The sequence below is a fragment of the Amia ocellicauda genome, chromosome 21, assembly GCF_036373705.1.
Source record: "Amia ocellicauda isolate fAmiCal2 chromosome 21, fAmiCal2.hap1, whole genome shotgun sequence".
In the NCBI taxonomy this organism is placed as follows: Eukaryota; Metazoa; Chordata; class Actinopteri; order Amiiformes; family Amiidae; genus Amia; species Amia ocellicauda.
Genome location: NC_089870.1, coordinates 1787037 through 1814272, shown reverse-complemented (window position 1 = coordinate 1814272; position 27236 = coordinate 1787037). Strand labels below are relative to the sequence as shown.

The following is a 27236-nucleotide window of genomic DNA, read 5'->3' as shown; positions in this document are numbered from 1 at the left end:
TCAATGGATCCCAGCCAATTTATCAGTAAAAAAAAGCATTCATTCTATAAGTAGAAATATGTGATGAGGTTATTTTTAACTTATTATTTATTTCCCCTTACCTCCAGGACACTGAGTTTGATTAAGCCATCTCCATCTTTATCAAAAGCCTGAAATGCTCCTGAAAAGAGATCAAACATTTTATCAAATAGGGACAAAGCAGGAGACAGCTAGGTGACTGTGCAGTGTGTGTGTGTTCGGGTGAGTTGGGGGGGAGTGCATTGTCAAAGGACCACAAAGTGGTACACTTACGGAACATCCCCTCCAGCCTGACCAGGCAACAGATGAAGCTGTCAAAGTCAATGTTCATGTTTTCATTGGCATAGCGCATGGTGATGATGTCGTACAGCTGGTTGTTGAGACGGAAGCCTGACAAGTGGAGAAGAAACATGATTGTACAGTATTTACTTTGTGCATTTATACGGGAATCAGAAAGATGCACATGCTGATGTCAGGTGAAAGACTGAAAATAATTAATACTAGCTCTATAAGTAAATGATTTTTTTTTCTCCAAAGCAATGATACCTATAAACTTGTATAAACTGTAAAGAAGTGTGCCTTTGTTTCCACACTTTTAAACTGCTGTGTATACATGTGTAGAGTCACAGTTATGCAAGTTTGACACATACACTACTGAAGCTCTCGGGATAGAGTACAGGCATCAACAGTAAACAAGGCAAAGCTACAGGGGCTGGGATCCCCCTGTCTGCTCACCTGCATCATTGACAGCATTCCGCATCTCATAGCTGTTGATGCTTCCAGATTGGTCAGCATCGTAGTGTTTAAAAATTCCCTGCAAGGGATGGGCAAGACATGCTGGTGTGAGTGGAGATTTATTTTGCTCATCACAGAGATTACACAGAATTGGTCTGCAATAACAAATAAACTGCAGGATCACTTTTCATGTCAATGCATTTTATGGCTTTTACTCATATACGTATATGTAAATGAGTGTGGTTCCATAATGGCAAAAGAAACCAGGGACATGTAAGTTAATATTAAATGCCTTATAGTATTCAGCATAAACTAACGGTTATTTTTTTTGCATGTCTTTGAAATAGCCAGCTTCTGAATCATGTATTTCAATTAATGATCAAATTAATAAGGTGTCTGAGACAATATACTGTAATAGAATTGGATGGCGAATGTGACCAATGTTTCAGTACTCCTGCCATTGGGCAAAGAAAGAACCAGCAATAAACCAATATGTAAGTCCTAAAAAGAACTAATGATTTTCAGATCATTCTTAGATGGTGGTTCCTGTAGGATAATGTATAGTTCTCTTGGTTTAGATGCTTCTAAGCATCACAAAGTCTTCTGGTCCTGGAGGACCCCTGTGACTACTGGTTTTCATTTCGGCCCAATTGTCAGCTACTATCCTGAATGATTTGCACATGTGAGCTGAAACCAACCGACAAGGTGGAAATAAGACCATCATGAGTTCAATTAAGGGATCAATGAAAAGCTTGGTTAGAACAAACCAACTTGTACTTTAGGGGCAGGGTAGGAAACCATTTGTCTATATACTCTATAGTCAGAGAGGTAGCAGCTCTTACCTGCCATTGCTTGATCTTGTTCCAGAGGTGCCTGAATTCCTGTAAGTTCAGTCTGCCTGTACCATCAGTCTGTTTTGAAACATTTAAGACAATAACTCCCTGTATCACAGGAGTTTTGAAGGGCAGAGGTCCATGAGGAGAACCCATCAGATATATATATCATAAGACACAAAATTCAAAATTGTGCCCTATAATCTCATCTGGGCTTTTCTTTATTTCATACTAGACCTGTACTTGTGGTCAACCACCCTGACATTGACTGATGCTTTTTTTTCATACAACACAATCCAAACACAAAATCTTCCTGCAGAATGGAATATGTAGGTCAGTTATCTCTCTGGATTGCACTGAACATTTAGTTGAATTTACTGCTTCAAACTATATAAAATACTATGATTTACAGTGCCAAGAAACTTAACATCAAGGAGAAATAATCACAGTGCATTTTTGTATTATTATACAAGATCACGTCAGTGTTTGCTGACTTTGAATTAATACTGGGCTCCACACTTCAAGACAGATATCGCTGCTCTACAGGCAGTTCAGAGGAGAGCAACCAGACATTGAAGGGAATGTCCTACTGAGACACTGAAGGAACTGAACTTTTATACACTGGAACAGAGACAACCTGGGGACTTGATTCAAGTTTTCAAAATCATGAAGGGCATCGACCACATCAAACCAGAGGAGCTTTTCCAGATCTGCAGGGATAAGTCTACATTGGGCTTCAAGGCATTCAAAACGGAAAACAGGAGTCACTTCTTCATACAGAGAGTTGTTACAATTTGGAACAAACTCCCCAGCGATGTGGTTGAAGCTGAAAATTTGGGAACATTTAAAAACAGAATAGATGGGATCCTTGGATCACTTACAGGGCATCCGGAAATTATTCACAGCGCTTCACTTTTTCCACATTTTGTTATGTTACAGCTTTATTCCAAAATGGATGAAATTCATGATTTTCCTCAAAATTCTACAAACAATACCCCATAATGACAACATGAAAGAAGTTTGTTTGAAATCTCTGCAAATTTATTAAAAATAAAAAACAAAAAAAGCACATGTACATAAGTATTCACAGCCAATAAGAAAATGTGGAAAAAGTGAAGCACTGTGAATACTTTCCGGATGCACTGTAGTTACTAATGGACACAAAACGAGCATGATGGGTTGAATGGCCTCCTCTCGTTTGTAAACTTTCTTATGTTCTTAATTTACAATTTAGAAAGATTTGAATGTAAAACAGGTGTAAGTTATTTCGGTTCATAAGAACATAAGAAAGTTTACAAACGAGGAGGTCATTCGACCCATCCTGCACGTTTGGTGTCCATTAATAACTGATTGATCCAAGGATCCTTTCCAGTCTATATTTAAATGTTCCCAAACTTTCAGCTTCTACCACATCGCTGGGGAGTTTGTTCCAGATTGTGATGACTCTCTGCGTAAAGAAGTGTCTCCTGTTTTCCGTTTTGAATGCCTTGAAGCCCAATTTCCATTTGTGTCCCTGGGTCCGTGTGTCCCTGCAGATCTGGAAAAGCTCCTCTGGTTTGATGCTCTTGATCAATGCCCTAAATGATTTTGAAGACTTGAATCAAGTCCCCATGTAGTCTCCTCTGTTCAAAGCAACTTTACAGATCCTGATATTTACAGGATTCTGGGGGATGGACCCTGGCTATGGGAAGCAAACTTCTGAAATAATGTAACTGATTTGGAGGTTTTAGAAAATGCAGGCACCATAAATAAGGATACATCCATGAGAGCAATCATACTCCTGCAGGACTCCAAGCTGAAGCCCTCTGTCTTCATTTCCTTGTCTGTAGAGACACAAGAAATGTGCATACAATAATGGGAGGCTCAAGAGTTAGAGGCACAAAGCATTATCAAGACTAATTTGATGTTTTTGTTTCTCCTTATGTTCCTGTTGTCTCGTTTATCTAGATCTGTTTTTAGACCTTCAGTTATACCACCTGGGAGAAAAGCTCAGGTCGTGGATGTCCATTGGATAATGCATAGGTAAGGAAATTGTTTATTGTTTTCTGTCACCAAATATACTGAGACTCTAAATAAATTGAGACTCTTGCGCTTCATTGACAAACCTGATGACAAAGTTACATAGAAATCAAGAAAAGTATTTGATCAGTCAGTGACTTTTCTTCTTCAGTAAGGGCAGTGTGTTCAATGCATTTGCTTTATATTATTGACACTGGTTTGGTGGAATGATATTTTGATAATAATGACCATCTCTTACCAAAATATTCAAGTTCCTGTTATGAATGAGTGGTCTGGTTGGCTATGCAAAGATTAGGGGCAATGAGGATATTTTGTTTTTACAATCAAGAAACTCTGAACTAGGATAAAAGAAAAAAACGTAAGACCCTGTGGCCACCTACAACAAAAGGAGAAAAGAAAGAAGCAAAATAAACTCACGTTTTGCGACCACCCTATTGAGCACGTTCTTGAGCTCATTAGCTGTGATCTCCATGTCCTTGAAAGACAAACCATGTTATTTGCAGTGAAACAAAGGTGACTGTGTGTTGGGGATCGGGAGGGACTCAATAGCAATGTCAACCCATTAGAGTAGTATTTGGATACTATCATCATATGTCCTCTTTTAAGAGCCAGTCCCATGGCTTGTAATGTATAGTCTCTTAATGGAACAGGGTGCAAAGCAATGCTGTTTTTCAGGTGTATTTTAATTTAGAAGGTGATTTAGGGTCTGACAGAACAAAAGTACCTTTAATCAATATTTGTCATTTTCAGACAGGACAGGAATGCAACTCATCCGGGGAAGTCAACTGGCAAGTGATCGAATGTTAAGGACCAAACTAATATTTTAGAGGGCTGATAGGATGTTGTTCTGTCATTCATCCCTAATTTTAGTATTTCAAAATGTAAATGCGAATTGTATATGGATAAGGTTACATGACATGACAGGATGCTCCAGTGACAGTAACAGGAGTGTGTGTGGCTTTCAGTGCTCATTTTAAGGTGAAAAGATGGCATTATAAGAACCAGGCAAACATCCCTATGTTGTGTTACCAAGCCAGCAAGAAGGCTTGTGGATAAAGAACTATATGAAGTGTCCTGGCCCTTTACTTACATCTCCGGCGATCTGCTGGAAGATCGTCCTGAACTGCTTGTCCTCCTCACTCTCCTCTCCTGCAGAGGCTGGGGCTGGCTGTGGGACAAGACAGGATGTGTCAGGGCTCAAGTCTCCAGCAGGAAGACAAGAACTGAGGCAGTAGTCACTGTTTTAGCTGTCGTGCAAATTGTGGTTGCAACAAATCAAGACTGATTGAAACCCATGCTTATTGCAACACCATATCCCACAAAAAAGTTCCAAATGAATTCTATTACACAACTTTACCCTGGTAAAATTGCCATAGGATTTTTGTTCTTTTAATATGTTCGTACTGTTGTATTACCATAGTTCTCATGTGGTTTCCAATAGATTCAACATGACTGTAATGTCATAATTGTAGTAAAGCACAGTAAAGGCATGTTAAATGCATAGGAGACCACTGTAAAACTATGGTTCGGTCAGTAAACCTATGAGCTGAGATTCACTGGTTTGAATCCAGTCCATGTCATTAGTCGATTGTGACCGGGAGAGCTTAGCAGTGGATTACAACTGGCTAAGCACTGCCCGGGTTGGGGTGGGTTAAATTAGGCAGAGCTTCTCTTGGCTCGTCCATAGCGAGCATCTCCAACATATTTCCTGGGCGCCTACAGACTTGCAGTACTGCTTGGAGGGACATGCATATCCTCCAATCGGCACTTGATCTCTCAGCAGGCTGTGTAGCCTGCATGATGAAAAGAGACAGTGGCTCGACGATAGTGAGTATTGGAGGAGCCTGTTCGCGTGAGGTTGTGAGAGTCGTAGTGATGAGCTGAGATACATTAGCACAATCGGTGATTCAAAATTTTGTTTTTTAAAACAGCAACAACAACAAAAAGACAAAACTTGTATGGAACATTTACCAGGACAAGGTGCTGAACATTTTTCCTAATATCCTTTAATGGTTTGATGATCTTTTTTTCAGAAATACTAAATCTGTAATTTCTAAAAAAATTGTAAACAGTACTCCTAAATACATTGTTTATTTCTCTTTACAGTCTAAATATTACATGACGTCCCCCAGACAGTGCATAATTTGATTGCCAATCACTGTGGTCTTAATGGTTTTGTTAGTCATAGTCATAGAAACATGCAACATTTCCTTTCAGTCAGTCTATATTTCTTCCATTACTGTATTTCCTCTACATTAATTTTAAAGACTTTACAGCAGAAAGCAGTCACCAGTAGATGAAGAGGTTGGTTAACCTGTTAAAATGTGTTTAACCTAACAGGCCCAAAGGCAACCAGCTGCCTGAAACATTGAAATAATTAGATACAATTACAACCTGAAAGAAAATCCTCAGAACTCCAATGAGGTTACTCCTGTTGCAACATTTTCTCAAAAATGTTAAAAATAAATATTTTCTTTTTTCTTTTTTAACTCCCCCGCAAAATACTAATAATTTGTATGTATACCACATGCATGTTTAAAAACATTTTTTAGGAACTTTCCAGATCTAAAACCAAGAACAAACACATACATTAAAAACAATTACATTTTCATATAAACTTGCACTAACAGACAACACGATTGTATTTGTAAATTAGATCAAATGTCACTGAGCTGGGGGATATCAACAGTAAATCCCCTCTCACTCTAAATTGCTCTAATTGAGGACTGTTGTTTTTGGGGGGTAAAGTTATTTATGACTTACACTTTCTCATCTGACTTTTCCACAGTGTCCATTTAAGGCTTGCCTTAGTAAATCAGCACTGCTGTGTCCCCTATATACCATGCTTATAGGAGAACTTGATAACATATAGTATATCATAATTCACCACACCTCTTCACATAAGCATTCCATTAATTAAATCCTCATCTTCTCCAATGCTGTACCATGCACTCTTTTCTGCTGTGACATTGTGCTGTTTCAACATGCTTGTGCCAGCTTTACCATGCTGTCATTAAGCTCTTGTGCTACTGGTTATATTGTTCTTATATTGTGTTACTATAGCCTTTAAGAAGGTATTTTGTAGGCTGTGTAGTGCCATATTAAAATAAAGCTGTATTGGTATGACAGGATAAGCATGGTATAAGGGAAAAATTTACTATAGACAGAATTCTGTAAATGCAGTAGCAACAATAGCAAACTCCTTAAGTCTGGCACTGAGATTTTACCTTGGTTGTGTCACCCCTTAAACTATATAAGGTAGTGAGCATACAGAGCCAGAAACCATGCTTGATTTTTCCCAACAGAGGTAATCTCTTGATGCAATAACAGGGTTGTAATGTAGTCCTACCCATATGCTGTCCTTTCAGTATAAATCTGTTTTGATGAGTTTCAGTCTAATCACTTAGGTGGCAATCCGCACTGGACACATTCTAGCATTCCAGAGGCATGTCACAGCCAAGACATGCTGGCATTTAGAGACATCACCAGAACATGACACCCAGAGTACAACAATATGACATCATAATGTAATAAACATCGGAACCAAACCTGAAAATGGCTTTTTCAGCAACATTGACAGTAGTCCTACAGCCTGGATAAAATGGCTTTGCGCAATATGTAGGCATATCTCTCCAAAGGTGAAAGGAAGCTAGTGTTGGCAAGTACCATGTACCAGTATTTGTTTTTCCTAATGGTTAATATATAATGTAGTTAGGATATTTGTTTTTCCCTGTTTTCACCCATTTTGGAATTAGCAGCTAGCCAACTGAGCCCACTCATAGCTTCTACAAGAGGAAATGGCCTGATTTTTCAAATCTGTCAAGGATTTTTTTTTTTACGTGAGTAAGCGCAATTTATATTTTTATTAGAGTTACTGTAACATAACTCACACAAAATGGGTGCAATAAGGTCCCAGAAACTGTCTTTACTGCAAAATGTAAAACACATTAAAACTACTTATTTGTGAATATATCTTTTGCCAATTTTGCCAATCCAAGTATTGTTCTTCCAAAGCAAAATCAAAGCTGTCTGCTATTTTTCGCACCACAAGTCCAGAATATGCAAAACCCAGGTATTACACTAAACAGAAGATTTGATGCAGCTGCTTACAATCTGAAACTGCAGGTGCTCAAGAAGCCACAGGGAACGAGCTAAGTGTGAGTGGGAACTGACGATTACCCAACAGACATAGTCATCTCACCCTAGAAATGCTTAAGCCAACTGTACAAGGCTCAGATAAATATTGCAGTTTTCAGAAGATAGAAGACCAGCTCATTTCAGGTTTGGTTCTAGATTTACAGTTAGTCAGTGACGCAAAAAGGGAGCAAAAGAGACCCGAGCACGAACCACCCCCCCACTCTGCCTTTCATGCTGATAGGAGAGCAACCTTCTTTTTTTCTTTCAGTTTCTGCTTCTTTAACTCCTCTTCCAGCAACTCAGTCTCTGGCACTATCTCCTTATTGACGTTCGCTGGGTCCGAAACAAAGATGATGGGCTGGGGTTGGAAGGTGGAGGAGGGTTTTACTTAGAGATAACAGGAGGTAGTAATCTCTGGGTTTAAGACTACTGGCCCTGTCCATGACACATTTACCACTGGGCTATAGTCACACCTATAATTACAATTTAATATGTTTTCCTAATAACTGTCACAGGTGTGACAAATAGAAAACTTACCACTAACTTTCTTATGATTATTCACATTATTTGTATTTACTATGATTATCACGTGTGATTAGATAATTTTATTCATCTATTCAGTTTAATTTATTGTGTGTATTTTTAGTTAATTATCACTTAACTTGTCATGCTTGAAGCACAGCCTGGACTAATTAAACCCTTTAAATGAACTAATTCCCCAATTGTGCACACCTTAACTGGAAAGTTGCATATGATTGACTTGAGTATAAATCAAGGCTCGCCCCGGACAAAGAGATATGCAGAGGCAGAATGACTGCAGGACAAAGACAGAGAAGAGCGCAGCAGCAGCAGCAGCAGCAGCAGCAGCAGCAGCAGCAGGAGGTGTGACTGCTACTATTGCGATTGCCAGGATTAAAGGAGTGGCTACTGCCTGTGGAATTACAACCTGTACCGAGTGACTGTACACGAACAGTAAAGACTGCAGAGCCAGAGACAACAGACTGATAGAGAGATTGTGTCAGCCCGAGACTGAAGGGTATGTGGAGCTGTCTGAGGGAGTTGTAGTGCTCCCTCACTAAAGTTAAGTATTCTCTTCCTCTACGTGCTCAATGTAAGATAGATAAGAGCATTTTAATATGTCACTGCTTCATGCATTTATATCTCTTTTCATGTGCCCCCTGCCCCCGGTGAGACTGAGAAACCTGAGGTGGACTGTGTTTCTTATCTGAAAAATAAGGCATTGCCCAAAGGGGGAGGGGTTACACAAGTTTCCATAGGAATGTCAATGAAACATTTTACTATCCAAGCTGCCGATATGCCCCTGTATGTGTCACTCAAACAGCCCCATCCACCTTCCTGTTTGTACAGTGAGGGAAAAAAATATTTGATCCCCTGCTGATTTTGTACGTTTGCCCACTGACAAAGAAATGATAAGTCTATAATTTTAATGGTAGGTGTATTTTAACAGTGAGAGACAGAATAACAACAAAAAAATCCAGAAAAACGCATTTCAAAAAAGTTATAAATTGATTTGCATGTTAATGAGGGAAATAAGTATTTGACCCCTTCGACTTAGTACTAAACCCTTGTTGGCAATCACAGAGGTCAGACGATTCTTGTAGTTGGCCACCAAGTTTGCACACATCTCAGGAGGGATTTTGTCCCACTCCTCTTTGCAGATCCTCTCCAAGTCATTAAGGTTTTGAGGCTGACGTTTGGCAACTCGAACCTTCAGCTCCCTCCACAGATTTTCTATGGGATTAAGGTCTGGAGACTGGCTAGGCCACTCCAGGATCTTAATGTGCTTCTTCTTGAGCCACTCCTTTGTTGCCTTGGCTGTGTGTTTTGGGTCATTGTCATGCTGGAATACCCATCCATGACCCATTTTCAATGCCCTGGCTGAGGAAACGAGGTTCTCACCCAAGATTTGATGGTACATGGCCCCATCCATCGTCCCTTTGATGCGATGCAGTTGTCCTGTCCCCTTAGCAGAAAAACACCCCCAAAGCATAATGTTTCCACCTCCATGTTTGACGATGGGGATGGTGTTCTTGGGGTCATTCCTCCTCCTCCAAACACGGCGAGTTGAGTTGATGCCAAAGAGCTCGATTTTGGTCTCATCTGACCACAACACTTTCTCATTCACATTCAGATGTTCATTGGCAAACTTCAGACGGGCCTTTACATGTGCTTTCTTGAGCAGGGGGACCTTGCGGGCGCTGCAGGATTTCAGTCTTTCACGGCGTAGTGTGTTACCAATTGTTTTCTGGGTGACTATGGTCCCAGCTGCCTTGAGATCATTAACAAGATCCTCCCGTGTAGTTCTGGGCTGATTCCTCACCGTTCTCATGATCATTGAAACTCCACGAGGTGAGATCTTGCATGGAGCCCCAGACCGAGGGAGACTGACAGTTATTTTGTGTTTCTTCCATTTGCAAATAATCGCACCAACTGTTGTCACCTTCTCACCAAGCTGTTGGCGATGGTCTTGTAGCCCATTCCAGCCTTGTGTAGGTCTACAATCTTGTCCCTGACATCCTTGGACAGCTCTTTGGTCTTGGCCATGGTGGAGAGTTTGGAATCTGATTGATTGATTGCTTCTGCAGACTGGTGTCTTTTATACAGGTAACAAACTGAGATTAGGAGCACTCCCTTTAAGAGAGTGCTCCTAATCTCAGCTCGTTACCTGTATAAAAGACACCTGGGAGCCAGAAATCTTGCTGATTGATAGGGGATCAAATACTTATTTCCCTCATTAACATGCAAATCAATTTATAACTTTTTTGAAATGTGTTTTTCTGGATTTTTTTGTTGTTATTCTGTATCTCACTGTTAAAATACACCTACCATTAAAATTATAGACTGATCATTTCTTTGTCAGTGGGAAAACGTACAAAATCAGCAGGGGATCAAATACTTTTTTCCCTCACTGTATATAATGTGACACGCACCTCTTTGTAGAGAGACTGGACTCCCGAGCGACCTTGCAGCCTTTGGGCAATGCTTTCTTTTTCAGATAACCGGGATTACATATGCAATTTATCGTTATTTTTCAAGTCAAAAGCATTGCCCGAAAGGGGAGGGGTTACTGTATAACCAATCGCAAGGGAGAAGGGCAGTGGACTGACAAGGAAGCCAGCTCTTGTGCCCCTCTGCTGAACACAGGAGCGGCCCCTTCCTGTGCAACTAGCACAGCTAGAAGCGGGGCGACACAAGCTCTCTGTACAGTAAAAAAATAACTATGTACAAAGCGTGGCACTGGAGGCCAGATCTTCTGCCCCCCACTAAACATAGGAGCAGTCACCTCCATCTCAACTAGCACTGATAGGAGCGGGGCGACTATTATACAAGTGGGGCACAGGAGGCAAGCACTTGTGCTCTTTCCTTAAGATGCGGCGTGAGTGGTGGATTGCCCACTCTCTTCTTAGTGTGTGCCTTGATGCTCTTCCTGCTGTGAGGAGAGCTGACCCTGGGCTGGAGGGGGGTGCACGGTGATCCAATGTCGGAGATTAACAGGTGTTTTTTTTTTATTATATCTATATACACATTTCAGTTTTTTTCACCATTCCCGTTCAGTATTGTAATACTATAATATCAATACCTATTATTTATTAAAGTATTACAGTGCAGCACAACCACTTAAAGACTGTTACACTTATTTTAATAAGTGCCCGATTAAGCTAACGATTAATCAACTAATGCCCATTGATTAACCGATCAAATAGTTTAATCGACTGACAGCCCTATATATACAGCTCTGGAGAAAATTAAGAGACCACTTAACATTGACTTCTGAACTTGGAGTGGTCTCTTATTTTTTTCCAGAGCTGTATATATATAGATATATACACTGATCAGCCATAACATTATGACCACTGACAGGTGAAGTGAATAACACTGATAATCTCGTTATCATGGCACCTGTCAGTGGGTGGGATATATTATGCAGCAAGTTAACATTTTGTCCTTAAAGTTGATGTGTTAGAAGCAGGAAAAATGGGCAAGCGTAAGCATCTGAGCGACTTTGACAAGGGCCAAATTGTGATGGCTAGACGACTGGGTCAGAGCATCTCCAAAACTGCAGCTCTTGTGGGGTGTTCCCAGTCTGCAGTAGTCAGTACCTATCGAAAGTGGTACAAGGAAGGAAAAGCGGTGAAACAGCAACAGGGTCATGGGCGGCCAAGGCTCATTGATGCACGTGGGGAGCAAAGGCTGGCCCATGTGGTCCGATCCAACAGACGAGATATTGTAGCTCAAATTGCTGAAAAAGTGAATGCTGGTTCTGATAGAAAGGTGTCAGAACACACAGTGCATCGCAGTTTGTTGCGTATTGGGCTGCGTAGCCGCTGACCAGTCAGGGTGCCCATGCTGACCCCTGTCCACTGCCGAAAGTGCCTAAAATGGGCACATGAGCATCAGAACTAGACAACAGAGCAATGGAAGAAGGTGGCCTGGTCTGATGAACCACGAGTTCAAGGTGTTGACTTGGCCTCCAAATTCCCCAGATCTCAATCCAATCGAGCATCTGTGGGATGTGCTGGACAAACATGTCCGATCCATGGAGGCCCCACCTTGCAACTTACAGGACTTAAAGGATCTGCTGCTAACGTCTTGGTGCCAGATACCACAGCACACCTTCAGAGGTCTAGTGGAGTCCATGCTTCGATGGGTCAGGGCTGTTTTGGGACCTATACAATATTAGGCAGGTGGTCATAATGTTATGGCTGATCAGTGTATATGCTACTCAGACAGAAGGCATAATTTGTGTATTTTTGCTAAAAATAGGGGAAAAGACACAGAAAAGACAGAGCTCTCTACTCATGTCTGGAGGATTCCAAGGCAAAATGGCAAAGAAAAAATGCCTGTGTGCGTGTCACATTAGGGGTTGTTTGAGTGACACACACAGGAACCTATCAGCTGCTTGGAAAGAAAAATGTTTCGATGAGGCACCTAATGAAATTGGCGTAATCCCTCCACCTGTGGGCAATGCTTTCGACTTGACAGATAACGAAAAGTCCTGCTGCTGTGTAAAGGTAGACATGATTTAAGGTGCTTACAGGTAAAATAGTACCGAAGACGAAACTGACTCGCACTGGTTAGATTCCGTTGCTTACGTTTGAATAATAACAATTACACATTTTTACCTAGATTTTACACTACATCCTCTGACCTATTCACCTTTCAGTCTATTGTTCTGTCACATGAGGGAATATACTCCTGCTGATTGAAGCTGAAAAAGCATCTGTTACCCAAATATAGGGAATGTATACCAGAATTGCATCAGTGTAGTTTCAAACCAAATCTGAGAGCTGTATGTGTATCTTTTATTAACTATTTAACTATAAATGACTCCTAAAGCTTTGTGCTGTCAGGATTTGCTCCACTGTCTCTATCTTGGAATAATATCCTGCTATAAAAATTATAAAAAAAATCTGAAAACCTCTTTGCTGATTCATTCATTTATCAACATCCTTTGGCGAACAGAAGCACCCATAAAACTAATGAAGATTTTCCCCTATGACGTGAAAAGGGCAAACATTGTCTGAAATGGATTAAGTTGTTTATTGACAATATTCTTCACTTTACTTAGTCTTATGGTTAGACCAAGTCAAAATTTTGCAAGTGAATTGCAAAGTACAAATGTCTACCATATTGCAGTTTAATTGATAGAAAACTATATTTATACATCAAAACACAATAGAGTACAACTTTGTAATCTGCAATTCGTGGGTGGATCAAAGTTTTGATATGGTTTAGCCCTTTGTGCTTTTCTTCAGATCTGACACTTCCTCTGTATCTCATAACTGGGTTTTTAAAAAGCAATGGACACAAGAAGGCTACAGTTACTATAGATGCTGCTGGTAAGGAGAGAAAAAACACCAACATAAATGTAACTGAAATACTCCACTAGATTGTAGCCATGACTGCATATATGAAGATAATGATTCAGTCAGGAGGACTGATGTCCTGACCTGTTTATGAAAGTATAGACCATTTGAGGTGCTTGCCCTTAAAGTAACTCTTTAATACATGTTGCAGCCCAGTGTGTCTGATAAAATGCTATTTTATATTTCCTGTTTTCACCCAATTCACCTATAAGTATTTCTGTCATCCTGCCTCTCACCTTTGCTGTTAATGTTCAGTGCTGTTTTCGGACTTATTTGGTTTAACACCCTTATGTGTGCACCAACTAAGTCTTTGTCATGGAAAACTAACATGACAAATATATGAATTGATGTTGTTCTCTGTAAGATGTGCCTAAAACATTTTCTGTAGTGATATATGTATTTTGCAATGTTCTGAAAATGTTGTATCCTAGATGACTAATAATAATCATCATCATCATCATCTGGGGCAGTGTTTCACTCTCCCTTTCATAAAATGCTATAAAACAGGTAGAAATATGCCTGAAACTGAATACACAGATTAAGTATTTTGTCTTAAACTCTATTGTCTTACTCAAATCCCTAGTGAACTGACAGGATCTACATGAAGTTGGTAGAAGTGAACTACAGAAACTGTTTGAAGCTGTTTTATGAAATGGGTTGAAAATGATTATCCCTGCCTGAAATGTGGCTTTTTTCTACATTAAAAGATGCGACTCGAGGAGCACCAAGGACACACACATCAGAGCAGATCTTACATGCCGCTACACATACCTTTTGCTTTTTCTTGGGTTTCTAGGGGATGTAAAAAAAATAAAAAAATAAAAAATAAAGAATAAAGAAAGAGAGAGAAAGATGAAAGGAAAGACATGAATAGAGAAAATAAAGGGCAATGATTATAAGTGTCCAACTCTAGGGTACTCACAGTAGAGTTCATAACCTTAAATCAGTTAAAGATATTGTCTGGATATTGTTCCAAATGAGACACTTATACCTCCACTGAATGGATTTTAATGTTTGGCAGCAGAAAAAAATATTGTAAAATGTGAGGTTAGGTAAATTAAGGTGTCTCTAACGTATCTGAGAGCACTGCCGCTAAGATTTATATCGTCAGGGTGGGTGCCAATGAGAAAACATTGTTACAAGTACTATCAGTGTCTCTCAGTACTGATGCTCGCCTTTGAAACAATGTGAATAGACTTTATTCATGCCAGCACCATTTTAGTTTGAAAACGAGGCTCGGAAAGCAAACAAACATTCTGCAGACAGTTTGCCAAGACAGACATGGAAATCTGGTCCACAAATCTTAAATACTTACCAGAAATTATGCAGGTGGAAATAGATAAGTGGGCAGATGAAGAAGGGAGAATTCCAAGGTTAAAGCAGGAGAAGGGGTACAGTAATTGGACTGAGGGTTACGTGCATGATATAGAAAGTAACGGTGGCTGTTTGCAAAGGGCAAATTGGCAATCTCCGCTATCATTCTCCAGGCCAGGCAGAGAATGAACAGATTGTAAAAAGCAATACTATAGTATAGCTCGACAAGTCTTATATTATGCTAGCATAAATAAATATGAATACATATTATAACCAATTTATATTACCAGTTTTTAATTTGTTGCAGTGAAAGCTTGAGAGGGTTATGTTTTTTATCAATGAAGAGAGTGCATGTAGCTAACACTCACGTATATATTTTGTTAATCCTTTTTGTCCGACATAACACAGAGCCTTCTGTGAATGGCTTAATCTGGCTTGTCAATAGTGAATAGGCATTATTATTACATAGATTTATAATATATTACAAATGTGTTCTTTCCATATCAAAATGTAATGCCCTTTAATTTGATATACAGATCAAGCATGTAGCATACATCAGTCATTACAGACCAAAAAATAGTAGTTAATAGGCAAACATCGTCCTTGAACAAAGTGTTTGCCATACACTCTTGCCATCTTTGATCTGTTAATATTAGCACGGTTCATACCAAAGGTAACTAATGTATACTTTGTAACTTACAATAAAAAAAAAGCCAAGTCGGTTAAGAATCTGTTAAAGGCAGGAACACAACAGTGATACGTTTGTTTATCGTATTTCCGGAACTGATGCTTTCGAGCCTCGTTTTCACTGGGACCGTGAATAAAGTCCATTCATTTTTAACTGCTCCGCAAAATACCTGGCAAACATCAATAAGGATAATGAAGCAGTTGAGGAAGTTGAGGAATCATAGTTAATGATAAAAGAGCAGGACAGAAAATGACACATGACTGAAAAGGAAATGAGCAGCGCCGTAACTTTCATTTCAGAAGTGGGTTACACATTACGATGGTGGAGTGTGGGGAGAGGGTTATGGGCTTGGGTGGGGGGGGCGGACTGCTGCTTCCTCTCCAGTGGGGAGGGATGATTTCACACATACACCTTGAAAATAACACCTATACATTTTTGCGTCTTTCATAAAGTGGGGGGATCGATTTGACACATTTCAAAAAGTGAAATACACCTATGATTGAGAGGGACAAAATTATGCTCTCTCAATTATTGGTGGGGACACATCCCACCTGTCACCCCTTAAATGTATGCCTATGGAAATTATTATTTTGCCTCAACAATATCCTTTAAAATTTAATTTTTACAAAACACCATCCCTTTAATGTTCTCTTCAGCAGTAAATCTGTCTCTCATTCATATCAACATGCTAGTCATGGAAATTAACACAGAGCACAGAACCTGAACAACATTACTCAAAAGTGAATATGATCCACCAAAAAGGAAAAAGCAAACACACAATCATTATTGTTCCGGTCACTTTGTGATTATCTCCAGCCCTAAATCTATTATCTGTACAGGAGAGAAGAAAGCACTACATGACCAAACAAATGACCAGTGATTTCAACAAAAACACTGGCTCTGTCTCAAAGAGTCTGCTTTGATTTGAGGCTGTTTTTTCACTCCTATCCTGAAAAAGAGATGTACCAAATCTAGGTAAGTAAGGAATGTACTTACAACTGGATGGTCGGCTTCAATCCTGTTTTCGATCTCCCTGAGTGAAAAGCAGTAAACAGAAATCAACGAGGTGGCACCTGGAATCTCAAAGGACGTTCGTCAAAGCAGGTTAACACTGGGCTTCTGTGTGAGGCCTGTAGCACCGACTTTCCAACTATCACTTCCAAAGCCTCTGATACCAATTAGTTCTGAATCATGGATTTTGGGGAATCCACTACACATAAAGGTATATTGTAACGACCTACCTTTTATGAATAATCACAATGGAACTAGAGTACTTCCAAGGTATCTTTCATAGTAGGTCATTGTGGTACTTTGATCAGTACCATGAAGAAATTCAATATGTTTCAGTACCAGCTCCCAATATTTATAGCGAAGACCATTTCCCTTTTTTTCTGTTATTAACTATTGATTGAATATAGAATATATACTATACAAATTAATGACAAGACAGGAAGAGTGCCCTCAATTAATGAATAAATCCATTGATTCTGTGGTGACAGCTGTTCTCAGGCCACATTTATTTAAAAAAACTGGCCCCTCCTCAGGGATAAAGTATAGTGAAAGTTGACAGTCACATTTTACATTTCTTGAACAATCTTTACCATCTTTACTGTGCTCCCCTAAATCTTGCAGAGAGTGTAACACGGAGAGCATTTCAAGTAAAGCTTTGCCAAGTTTCGTGTGGATCTTGCTGCTTTGTACAAACCCTTGACTGTGGTGTCACACTGTTATATCTTAAATCTCAAGGGATGGTTTGAGTGCAGCTGCCATCTGTCATGTCCCTGAGATGGGTCAACTTTTTCCTTCGTCATTCATCAGTCTTGGAATGAGGCTGTGCCTATTTGGTGGAGTAAGAAGTCATAGCCCCCTTTTAGTGGATGATCTGTGTCTAGAAGAAGTGGTGATATGACCATTTCTTTCACCTAATAAGATTTACATTTTCTTTAGGCAAATGGCTGGATTATGTCAAACTTTCAACTCATAAACTACTTGTAAAGTCTTCAACCAGGAAGATAGCATATTCGTTTACACATTAGTCTTGACTTCCAAAAGGCTACCTGGGCTTTGTGTTTAAATGTAAGGGTACATTCAAAATCCTGATCAGTGTTGCTCATAGAGTACTATATATATATTAGGTAGCTAGAATTTTGAAAATGAATTTCGAACATAAGGTCTGTCCTTAAGGAAGTGATCATTCAAAATGTCAAGCATAAAGTTCAGTTGAATGGTGAAGGGAGGTGGGGTGGAGCTTAGTGATGGTAGGGTGGTTAAGGTTCCTTTTAAAAATGAGTTTCCCACAATCCTTTACTGGAATGGTATAATGATGGCCTATTTGTGCTTTCTTCATACCAAGCTACTGTTAAGTTGAGGATATAACTTGATCTGAAAGGGAAAATAATTTCCAAAGATAATAGTGGGATGTAGCTGCACATACTAAGATTTAATCTCACTATGTGCAGCAATATCCTATACTCCCTTTGGGAACTATTCAACTTGAAAGATATCAAATTTTACTTTACAGGCCAAAATGGTGTAAAACTGAGGTAAATATTTGTAGCCTTTTCTTTTCTGTAGCAGGTATAAGCATTTCTTCCTGTAAAGATAAGGAGGCCATGAATGGCAGGCAATGGGAAGTGGTGAGTTTACTTCAACGGGCTCCTCCTTGCTCTCAGGATGGGTATGCGAAAACTTCAAGGAGTTCAGCACTGGAGGGCCTTGTGTTCTGCATCTTGGCCCTTGGCATCTGGGTTTTGTCGAGGTTGAGTTCCAGGTCGAATCGAAGCCAGGGGAGGTGGGGTAGTGGAGGGGTAGGTGGGGTGAGGGGGTTAATAGTGGATAGACATGTTTACCGAAGCAAGCCAGTATGTGAAGTCACTTGTCCTAAAAAAGATTCCATAACAGCTTCAAACTGGGGTCGATGTCTTCCAGCTCTACAAATTAAATCGTTGTTAAAATTATTTGTCCTCGTGTTTCATCCCCCCGCTACCCACCCGATACAGTTATTTGGGGAAGCAAAGCAGCGCCGCAAACCAGTGAGGAGAGAATTTTACAACCACTTTCAACCATCACACAGAAGACACCACAACACAGCCTGGCATATAAGCTCTGACCCTTGTGGTGCCTAACAAATACATGTGTTATTTAATCTTCACATTTCAGACTAATCTATGCCTTGCTCCCTATGAAAACTATGGCAAAACAATTAACACTCAGTTTAAGAATTTGCTAAACAGGCCAAAACATAATTTTTGAGGAACTGAGGAAGACATTTTTGGGAGAGAATAGTGGTTTCTACAAGATTAGTGTAAAATGTATCTTATAAGAAAGAATTTGTAGGAAACCACCTCAAGCCAAAAAAGGTTATCAGAACAACACTTTGACCAAATTCGCAAAGAACAAGGTTGAACAAATCAAACAGTAAAGATAGTGATGATTTGACTTTAAATGCATATAAAACATTTTGGAGCTTAATTTTTGCCAGTCTACCTGCCTTTATAACTATTATTCTTCCATATGTAATGTAGCTATGTTTGAGAACAGTGGATGCATTTTTGTGAATTCACTTCTCTGTTTTATTGTTTGAGTAGCAGGTGTTTGAAAAAAAGTTTTTAAAACGATAAAAATAAAACCGTGGACATGATCCTGTAATTTAAAAATAGAATAAAGTGAACTTTACAATTGGAGGGGTGCAATAAGCTTCAGGTAGCTGCATGAACGTATTTGTTTAAAACAAGCATAAACAAGTCTTGATAACTGAAATTGACACATTTTCCCTTTGTGCATCTTTGTCGCTAAAGTTGATTTGAAAAGTAATGCAAAGTATGAAAACAATTGAACATAACTAGGATTAATGGATTTCCATTAGATTTTTATCCAGAATGTGCTTAAAGGCAGGCAGATGACAAAACTATAGGGCCTATTGGAATTGCTGACTAAATTGTACTTCTACACACTGCAGCTTCTCAGTTGACATTCTGTCAGATAAAGGTTACAGGGATAGAGAGATGAAAAAATACAGCTATTCAGTATAAAGAAAAATAAGAGCTACAGTTTGATATGTATTGTTCTTTTAACAGTTTGGTCTAGTTATAATATGCTTACAAATATTTACTTAACTAGTAAAGATAACCTCAACCTTTTAATTTATTTTTCAACCCTTCTGTCCGTTTGTGACCCACTTTTCCCCAGCTTGTAAGACTCTTGTGTTTGTCACTCATTCAATCTGTTTCTCCAACCCACCAAATCCCATCCAACCCACCATTCAACAGGGGTCACTCACTCTGAGGTGTTCCTCTTTTCAGAGAAGACCCGGAGGATAAATTCACCCTCCTGGTGGGGCTCGTAGGTGGAGGGGATGATTACATACTCCCCTGGAGTGAGGCGAAACCTCTGCGTCACTTCGCGCAGGTTGATGTAGGACTTGCAGCGTGCTTTGGAAGCGTTGAACAGGAAGAAATCCTTGGGCATGTGTTGTTTGTTGCCATGCATCTAACAAGGGACAGAGAGAGAGATGGACAGGGAGGGAGAAACCAGCTAGGACATCTGAGGACAAAGCCCACACACACAGCACCAAACTTCAATCTTCAATCCTTAAATTAAGTTATTTATTATTTTATCAGTATAGAAGCAAATGACTCAACCAGCTGGCCTCCACTTAGATTGCAGCAGGTTGTGAGCTATAGTAAAGACACAGCTGTTTCCAGTTTTGTGTTGTGTCATACCTAGCTGTGATAGGACTTCCCCCAGGGGTGCTGTGTAATTAGTTGAGCACTGCGGTTTCCTTAGCAACCCACAACCCCTGTGGCTTGCGTAATACTTTGAAATTTGCAATGCCATCTATGAGAAATGCCTTAGTCCTGCCTACATGTCTTAGCACTACTGTTTATGCAGTGGACTCTAAGTGTGAAAGGAAGTGGGTAGGTTGACAGTGTACATCTACATTTCTATCATGTTAGGATCAGGGCCATAGCAGTGAGCTGAATTAATGATCCAATGGTGATTCCAAACTGGATGGTAGCTGAGAAAAAAAGTGAACCAAATTATGAAGAAATAAATCTAAATACTACCAGCTATTTGTATGGAGCAATAGTATAGCACTAGAATGGGTTAACTTGATATATATTTTTTAAACATATTAATATTTTAAAATAAAATATTGAAAGATATTAAATAAACACCCCATAGCCATATGGATTTTTTTTTTTTTTTTCTGAACTAATAAGCTGGCAAAAATCTGAAATGTGTAGTAGTATAATTTAGTTTCTTGTTTGATAATGCCAACAGCATAATGTTTAAAGTCTATTGCATTTTGGTTGAAACGTGAAATAGTATGCATAATATTAACATTAATATCAGAAGAACTGATGTAGATAACAGGTATTGCAAGGCAAATATATTTGACATGGCTGCTTTATTTGTGTAAATACAGTGGAGACCGTTTATAGCGATCATGTCAGTCCGCGTCAAATTGATAATTTTAAGCGATGTATATTGATTACATGAATATAAAGTAATGAAACGGACAGCTTCGGTATTAACTGAATTTTATTGACTTTCAAAATACGTCCGTAGTGCAAATAGGCTAGGTTATAAGCCACAGCTTGCCGGTGGTTTCAGTGCATTTCAAATAAAATAAATAAACTGTAGGCTATCAATGCCGAACTGGTAGCAGAGTTTGAAAACAAACGTAATCATAAAATATTCTGATTTTAGTAACCGTGATCGCTATAAGCGGTATCCACTGTATTTATATTTGATGTGCTGCTAGGAGTTAACTGTTCTAAGAACTGTGGTAATAGTAACTGCAACTGTGCTTTTGTAGCTGAGAAAAACTGTATAAAGTGCTGCTGTGGCTATTACTTATTTAAATGGCTAGAGAATTGTTAAAAAAATTCTGATTGGTTGATTGACCAGCAATCCTCACATTAATTGCATGGTCAATCACCCAATCAGACACCTGGGTAGGAGTCTGCAGGTGTTCCTTATTACTCTAAATAAAGTCAGAGCAAGGGGTTTCCCAGTTCAGATTCAGTTCAGAGTTCAGATTAGTTTATAGAGTCCCTGTGAGGCCAGTGCTATGTTAGAGAATTGTGTGTACTTTGTTTTTAGTTTCTGTTTTTTGGTTTAATTACAGCCATTGTGATATTTATTTTTGGGTTATTTGTAAATTTTCTTATATAAATCTGCATTTTTTTCAAATGCTTTTTTGCAAAACTGCATTTTGGTGCATGTGTTTGGGCATTTATATTGGAAGACAATTTCTAACTGAAGTATGTTGTGTATTTTTCAGAGTTTAGACAAAGCGACTCACAGACTGAACATCCATAAGCAAACACAAAGTGAGAGGTGGTCAGTCAAGAGGGCGTTAGGTCACTGCAAACAGGCACACATTGATCACAGATGGTCCAAGTGCAGGGAGGCACAAGCCTCCCTATTCTTTAAGCATCACAATCAGCTGATCCTCTTCCACACCACCATACCTCTTTGGGCACCTTGAAGAGGAGAGAAGATTAAACAAAATGAAGAGAATTATACTTCAGGCTTGCTAACAGTTCATATTACTTAATCTACATAAAACATAGTTGGTTAAGTGACACAGTGGCCCAAGCTCCTATTTGCAAAAATACCAAAATGCAATAAATTGTAAGGATGCGATTGATATTTTATGTGAATTTTGTACTTTCCTAAGCATTACACGTAGTCCAAATGATTAATGTATGATGAAACTGAGCCCACATATCTACATTCAGCAGTGTTTAATGTTGTTGATACACTGTATGTTTTAAGTCAGCTTATAAAATAAGTGCTGTAATTAAAGAAAGGATATACAATTTAAGCATTATAGAGCAGATAAATGTACTGTACACATGTATGTTAACTCTAACTAATTAATAGCGGAATGCTGATTTAATACCGGAAATGCTCGATGCCCAGGCAAGTTCGATATAACGTGGTGTCACCTATAATGCAGTAAGATCTTTTGGATCACGAGGACTTCGTTATATCGGGGTAGAGGTGTATGTTATAGATTTGTTCAATTAATGAGATAACTAGATTAGGTGGTCAATTGAGAGCTCCAGTTGAAATGAAGAAACAGCTTCCCTACAGGAACTGAGTTTCACAGCCCTGATATAAGTATTGGTAAAACATCACTTCTCTTTGTCAGACTTATTTTGTGTTTTGCTGGATCTACTTATGCTATTAATTTTCAGTGTTTTATATGGACTGAATTCACTGTCAAAATTAGCGAGCACAGAAATACAACTTGTACGTTCAAAACTACACTTACGGTTTTTATTTTACGATTACAATTCAATTCTGCGCTCGTTCAATATCCTTTACATATTTGCAGTTTCATTTACACGTGCAGTTCTCGCTACGCGCTCATGCTTCTCCACACGCTCGCAGTTCTTTTTGACTGTTTTCACACCGACTCAGAAACAGCGCGTAGAGCAGGCATCCTAGATGATCATCGCCCTATCGATCTCCATTCTCATCACTCATGGCTGACCACACGGCAGGAGACGCTAAAAAAGCTTAACATGGCTTAATGACAACACTGACACTTTCCAAACTGTTACAGAAAGGATTGGATGTTTAAAGTGTCGTGTTAAGCCCTAGCCAGACGTAACTGCGCTTAATGTTGAACTTTTGTTTTACTGTACTTTAAAATGTAACCATTTATATTCAAACTTTATAATTAACAGATTGGCACCACCCAGGCTGATATACAAAATATGTAATGTTCAAATTGATATTAAAAGCAAAAGTATCTCGTTAAGCCTTGCTGTAGCCAAGTGTGAATTGTGCTTCATATTGAAAGCTTATATGTGGTTATTGTACTTAAGCACTTGGATCTTAGCTTTACTAACGACAAGACTCCCACCTACCAAGGCCTATACAAATGAAGAGGCGTTTAACTTAACACAGTCAATATCAACTTCACGTCAGTCTTGTCATTTATTAAATTTGGATATCAAAGTACAGTAAACCACAAGCACAATGCAGCTTGGCTACAATACAATACGGCTTAGAAAAGACAAGTTATGCTTTTAATGTCATTTTAAACATCCAATCTTTTGTGCAACAGTTTGGAAAGTGTCAGTCTTGTCATTTATAGATGGGATGTTAACGGCTATGTTTTAGTACAGTAAGTCACGTTGAGCGTTTTCTAAGTGATATTTACCTAAGTGAATTATTATACGCAGAGTAAGGTCATAATCATATTGTTTATGTTAGTAAAACATATCCATCCTTTATTCATAGTAGGACGTGCCTAACTGTAAACATACAAACTCTGCAAAGTAATGGTTATGCTAAAAGCACATTAAACCACGTTAAGCTTTTTTAGACTGTCCCTCTGCTGCCGTGTGGTCAGTCATGTGTGATGAGAATGGAGATCGATAGTGCGATGATCATCTAGGATGCCTGCTCTTCGTTTTACAACAATTGAGGTGCTGGAATAGAGAACTGGCCTGCTTTGACCACACTGCATTTAGCATTAATGTCAATTTCTGCTTTTACTTTACTGTGCACAAATAGCATCCTGTGCTGTATTTTTTATATCTTAATTAACTACCTTCAATTGGGACTTAATTTGTTGGTTGTATTTTCTTTGTATATTATGTTTTGAGAAAATTGTAAATTTTTGTGACTACTTCAACTAATAATAGCAACACTTGCAAAGTGAGCATTCTAAATGTCTAAATGCGTATGTCTTAATACACTGGATAAGTTCTGATGGGTTACAGTGTGCCCGTGTGTGTGTCTCATGTTTGCTTGCCGTTGGTGAGGCTGTCACCTCGTAGATGGCGAATCCAATGGTGAAGAGGTTGGCACCCATCTTACGCTCTTTCCTGCGGTTCTTCTGCATGAGTGCAACCACAAAGGTGCAAGCCACCTCGTTGTCCTCGGGGTCATCGTCTTCTTCCAGTAGGCGCAGTCGGTACTGCGGGTTTGTCCAGAAGGTGTCTGCAGAGTGTACCATAGCCTTAGTGAGATCAATGTTATCCTTTCCTGTGCTCTTCATTGCACAATGAGGGGACTACACAGGTGGTCAGCAGTTTTAATTCAGGTTTGAAAATAAATTACACAAAAATCAACACCAAAAAAACCCATAGAGATCTAAAGCAGAATTGTTGCAATTAATACAATATTAACCAAAACACTGAATTTGTAATCCACCTGTACCACTTAAGAGTTGCCATCTATTCTGTCATTAGAAGGTCTTACCTTGGTGAAATTAGGGATGAACCCACTTTTAAAAGTATTTGAGTACATGTATTTGACCCAGAGTATGCTGTCATGACTTTTGACTAGCATGTAACCGCAACCTATGACAGAGCAGAAATTGTAGCCCACCTGGGTAATTACGGCAGCCCCCTGCTGAGCAGCCCCGCACCCAGCGGCCCTCGTTCACTGACACTGTCCATTTGTGGATTTTGTCATCCTCCAGAGCGTCAGGAGTCAGGTTGCAGATCTCGATCTTGGTGAAGTTCTTCTTGAAGTCCTCAAACGACATCCTGGGTTGCAATGGCAAAAGTGGGAAAACAAACAATATCATGAGTCCACAGTGTAGCACAGGAACCCTGAAGCCTGCTTTCAGTAAGAACAGTATTTTTTTTCAATGGTTGCAATGCATAATTGTGAAGAAAGACATTCCATACAATAAAGACAGGCTCTGCTTTCAATTCTGAGTCATTTTAAAACTAGTAATAATAATAATAATAATAATAATAATAATAATAATAATAATAATAATAATAATAACAACTAGATTAAGAAGTTTCCAGAAACTTCATCTGCGTTGTAAAACGGCCATTGCATATTGCATTTGACCTTACAGGAAGGTCAAATTTCATCAGAAAGGACATTTCCAGATTCAGTTAGGTCCATAAATATTTGGACAGTGACACAATTGTCATCATTTTGGCTCTGTACGCCACCACAATGGATTTAAAAGGAAACAATCAAGATGTGCTTTAAGTGTAGACTTTAATTTGAGGTTAGTTAAATCCAAATTGGGTGAACGGTGTAGGAATTATGTTAATCAAATTTATAACAGAATTAGGGTTAAGGTCAGGTTAGGGTTAGGTTAAGTGCAGATTTGGGTGCTCAGCATGAACTCAGATGATGTTCATGATATATTGATGTTTAAATCCTATGGTATTTATATATGAATTCATGAGGAATCACGGTACATCATTTTAAAGTGTTACTGTATATTTATTAATCATAGAAAATGTGTTGGTTTGTCCACTTTGGTGTTTAATATTTGTTTTCTTGTGGACCCAGATTGTGTTAAGCAATCTGTGGAATTGGGGTTTTACCAGAATTCTCCATCTTCTGCCACCTGATGCTGTAGCTTATCTTTCTCAGCCTTCAAAATGGTGGACCACTCTTTGGAGCTACAGGGTAAGAAAAGTTATTCCAACTCAAACATACTGCTGAATAAACCTCACTGATCCCCAAGATTCACTTCAAATGGAGAATACTGTGCTGATAAAGTTGATTTTCCATTGAGTGACTCATCTGTAAGAAGAGAGGCATTGTAAAACAACCAGGTTTGTAAAGAAAATGAAGGGACAACAATGGAAAACATTTAAATGTTATTGGTGATCCGTCAAGATAGAATGTTTTTTAAGGTAATAGTTCCCAAACTTTATAATACGGTTGCCAGTCTATCTGTAGGATTAAAGTATAGCCAACATACATTTTATTGCATATAAAACACACACTTGCACTCGTACAAATAAAATAAAATACCAGTCCAGAACATTTGAAGCATTTTAAATTATTGTCTTAATAATTTGAAGGATTTTCTAAATGGATTTGAGATTCACTTTAAATGGTGCAGGATTACATTTTTTATGGACTGGCAAATGTGCTACGACCAGCAACAAGCTGCAGCCTTGTTTTGGGGAACCACTGGTTTAAGGTATTTTGTGACAGTGAATGGTTTTGAAGAAAGTGTTTTTATTAAAAAGCATACAATACAATAAGTTGTGATGTGTCAAAACAGTATTGGAGATTGGAGACTTACTTGTCACTCCAGGGTCCATTCCACTCCACCTGCCCCCAGGGGTTTCTGAGTCGCACAAGTCGCACTTTGTTCTCTTTGTGTTGTGTCTGTTTCACCTACCAGGGGGCGAGAGAGCAGAGATGAGGTGTACTGTTATTTGTCCTTTTTCCAATTTTCTCCTTTAACGTCATTATTTAATAAAAAGCTACAGTAATTACAAAACATCATGTCCTGCAAATCCTGCACACTGGATTTTCTCCCCTCCCTTTTCTCATAAGCTACCATTCATTTTAAGTTTCACCACATTCTCTCTGATTTCTGTGTTATTCTTTCCTTATTTTTACTCTTGGGACACTTATGGCACTGCATTTATCTCAACCTGTTTTTGTAAACTGTAATTAATTTGTTTTCCTACAGGTGTTTGTAGGCACTTTTAGTTGAACAAGTTATTTTGAAGAATTTAACACTTTAAGCTCTGACTAATTAGAAAAAGGAAAATAAATATATTATGATGAATTCAATAAATTAACTCAAGTTGAGACCTGGGCTTGAGATTGCTGTCCCCTGCAGCTTCAGTGTCACAG

The 27236-nt window shown here is 38.9% G+C and overlaps 1 protein-coding gene across 8 annotated transcripts in view; it reads right to left on the bottom strand.

Annotated features, from left to right (window-relative positions):
• The window catches only part of LOC136716834 (calpain-3), a 63483-nt gene that overhangs the window by 1510 nt on the left and 34737 nt on the right, over positions 1-27236 (bottom strand). For 4 of the 8 annotated variants that reach the window (XM_066694231.1, XM_066694234.1, XM_066694232.1 and 1 more), the window contains 16 exons: positions 26674-26768; positions 25961-26038; positions 24993-25153; positions 24433-24602; positions 22112-22123; positions 19912-20120; positions 16629-16665; positions 14402-14422; positions 7993-8100; positions 4696-4773; positions 4023-4080; positions 3345-3409; positions 1596-1664; positions 754-832; positions 292-408; positions 102-160 (listed from right to left, as the gene is read on the bottom strand). In XM_066694231.1, the coding sequence (XP_066550328.1) occupies positions 102-160; positions 292-408; positions 754-832; positions 1596-1664; positions 3345-3409; positions 4023-4080; positions 4696-4773; positions 7993-8100; positions 14402-14422; positions 16629-16665; positions 19912-20120; positions 22112-22123; positions 24433-24602; positions 24993-25153; positions 25961-26038; positions 26674-26768 (1416 nt within the window). The remainder of the gene's footprint in view (positions 1-101; positions 161-291; positions 409-753; positions 833-1595; positions 1665-3344; positions 3410-4022; positions 4081-4695; positions 4774-7992; positions 8101-14401; positions 14423-16628; positions 16666-19911; positions 20121-22111; positions 22124-24432; positions 24603-24992; positions 25154-25960; positions 26039-26673; positions 26769-27236) is intronic. The other 4 variants (XM_066694235.1, XM_066694238.1, XM_066694237.1 and 1 more) reach the window with 2 other exon arrangements.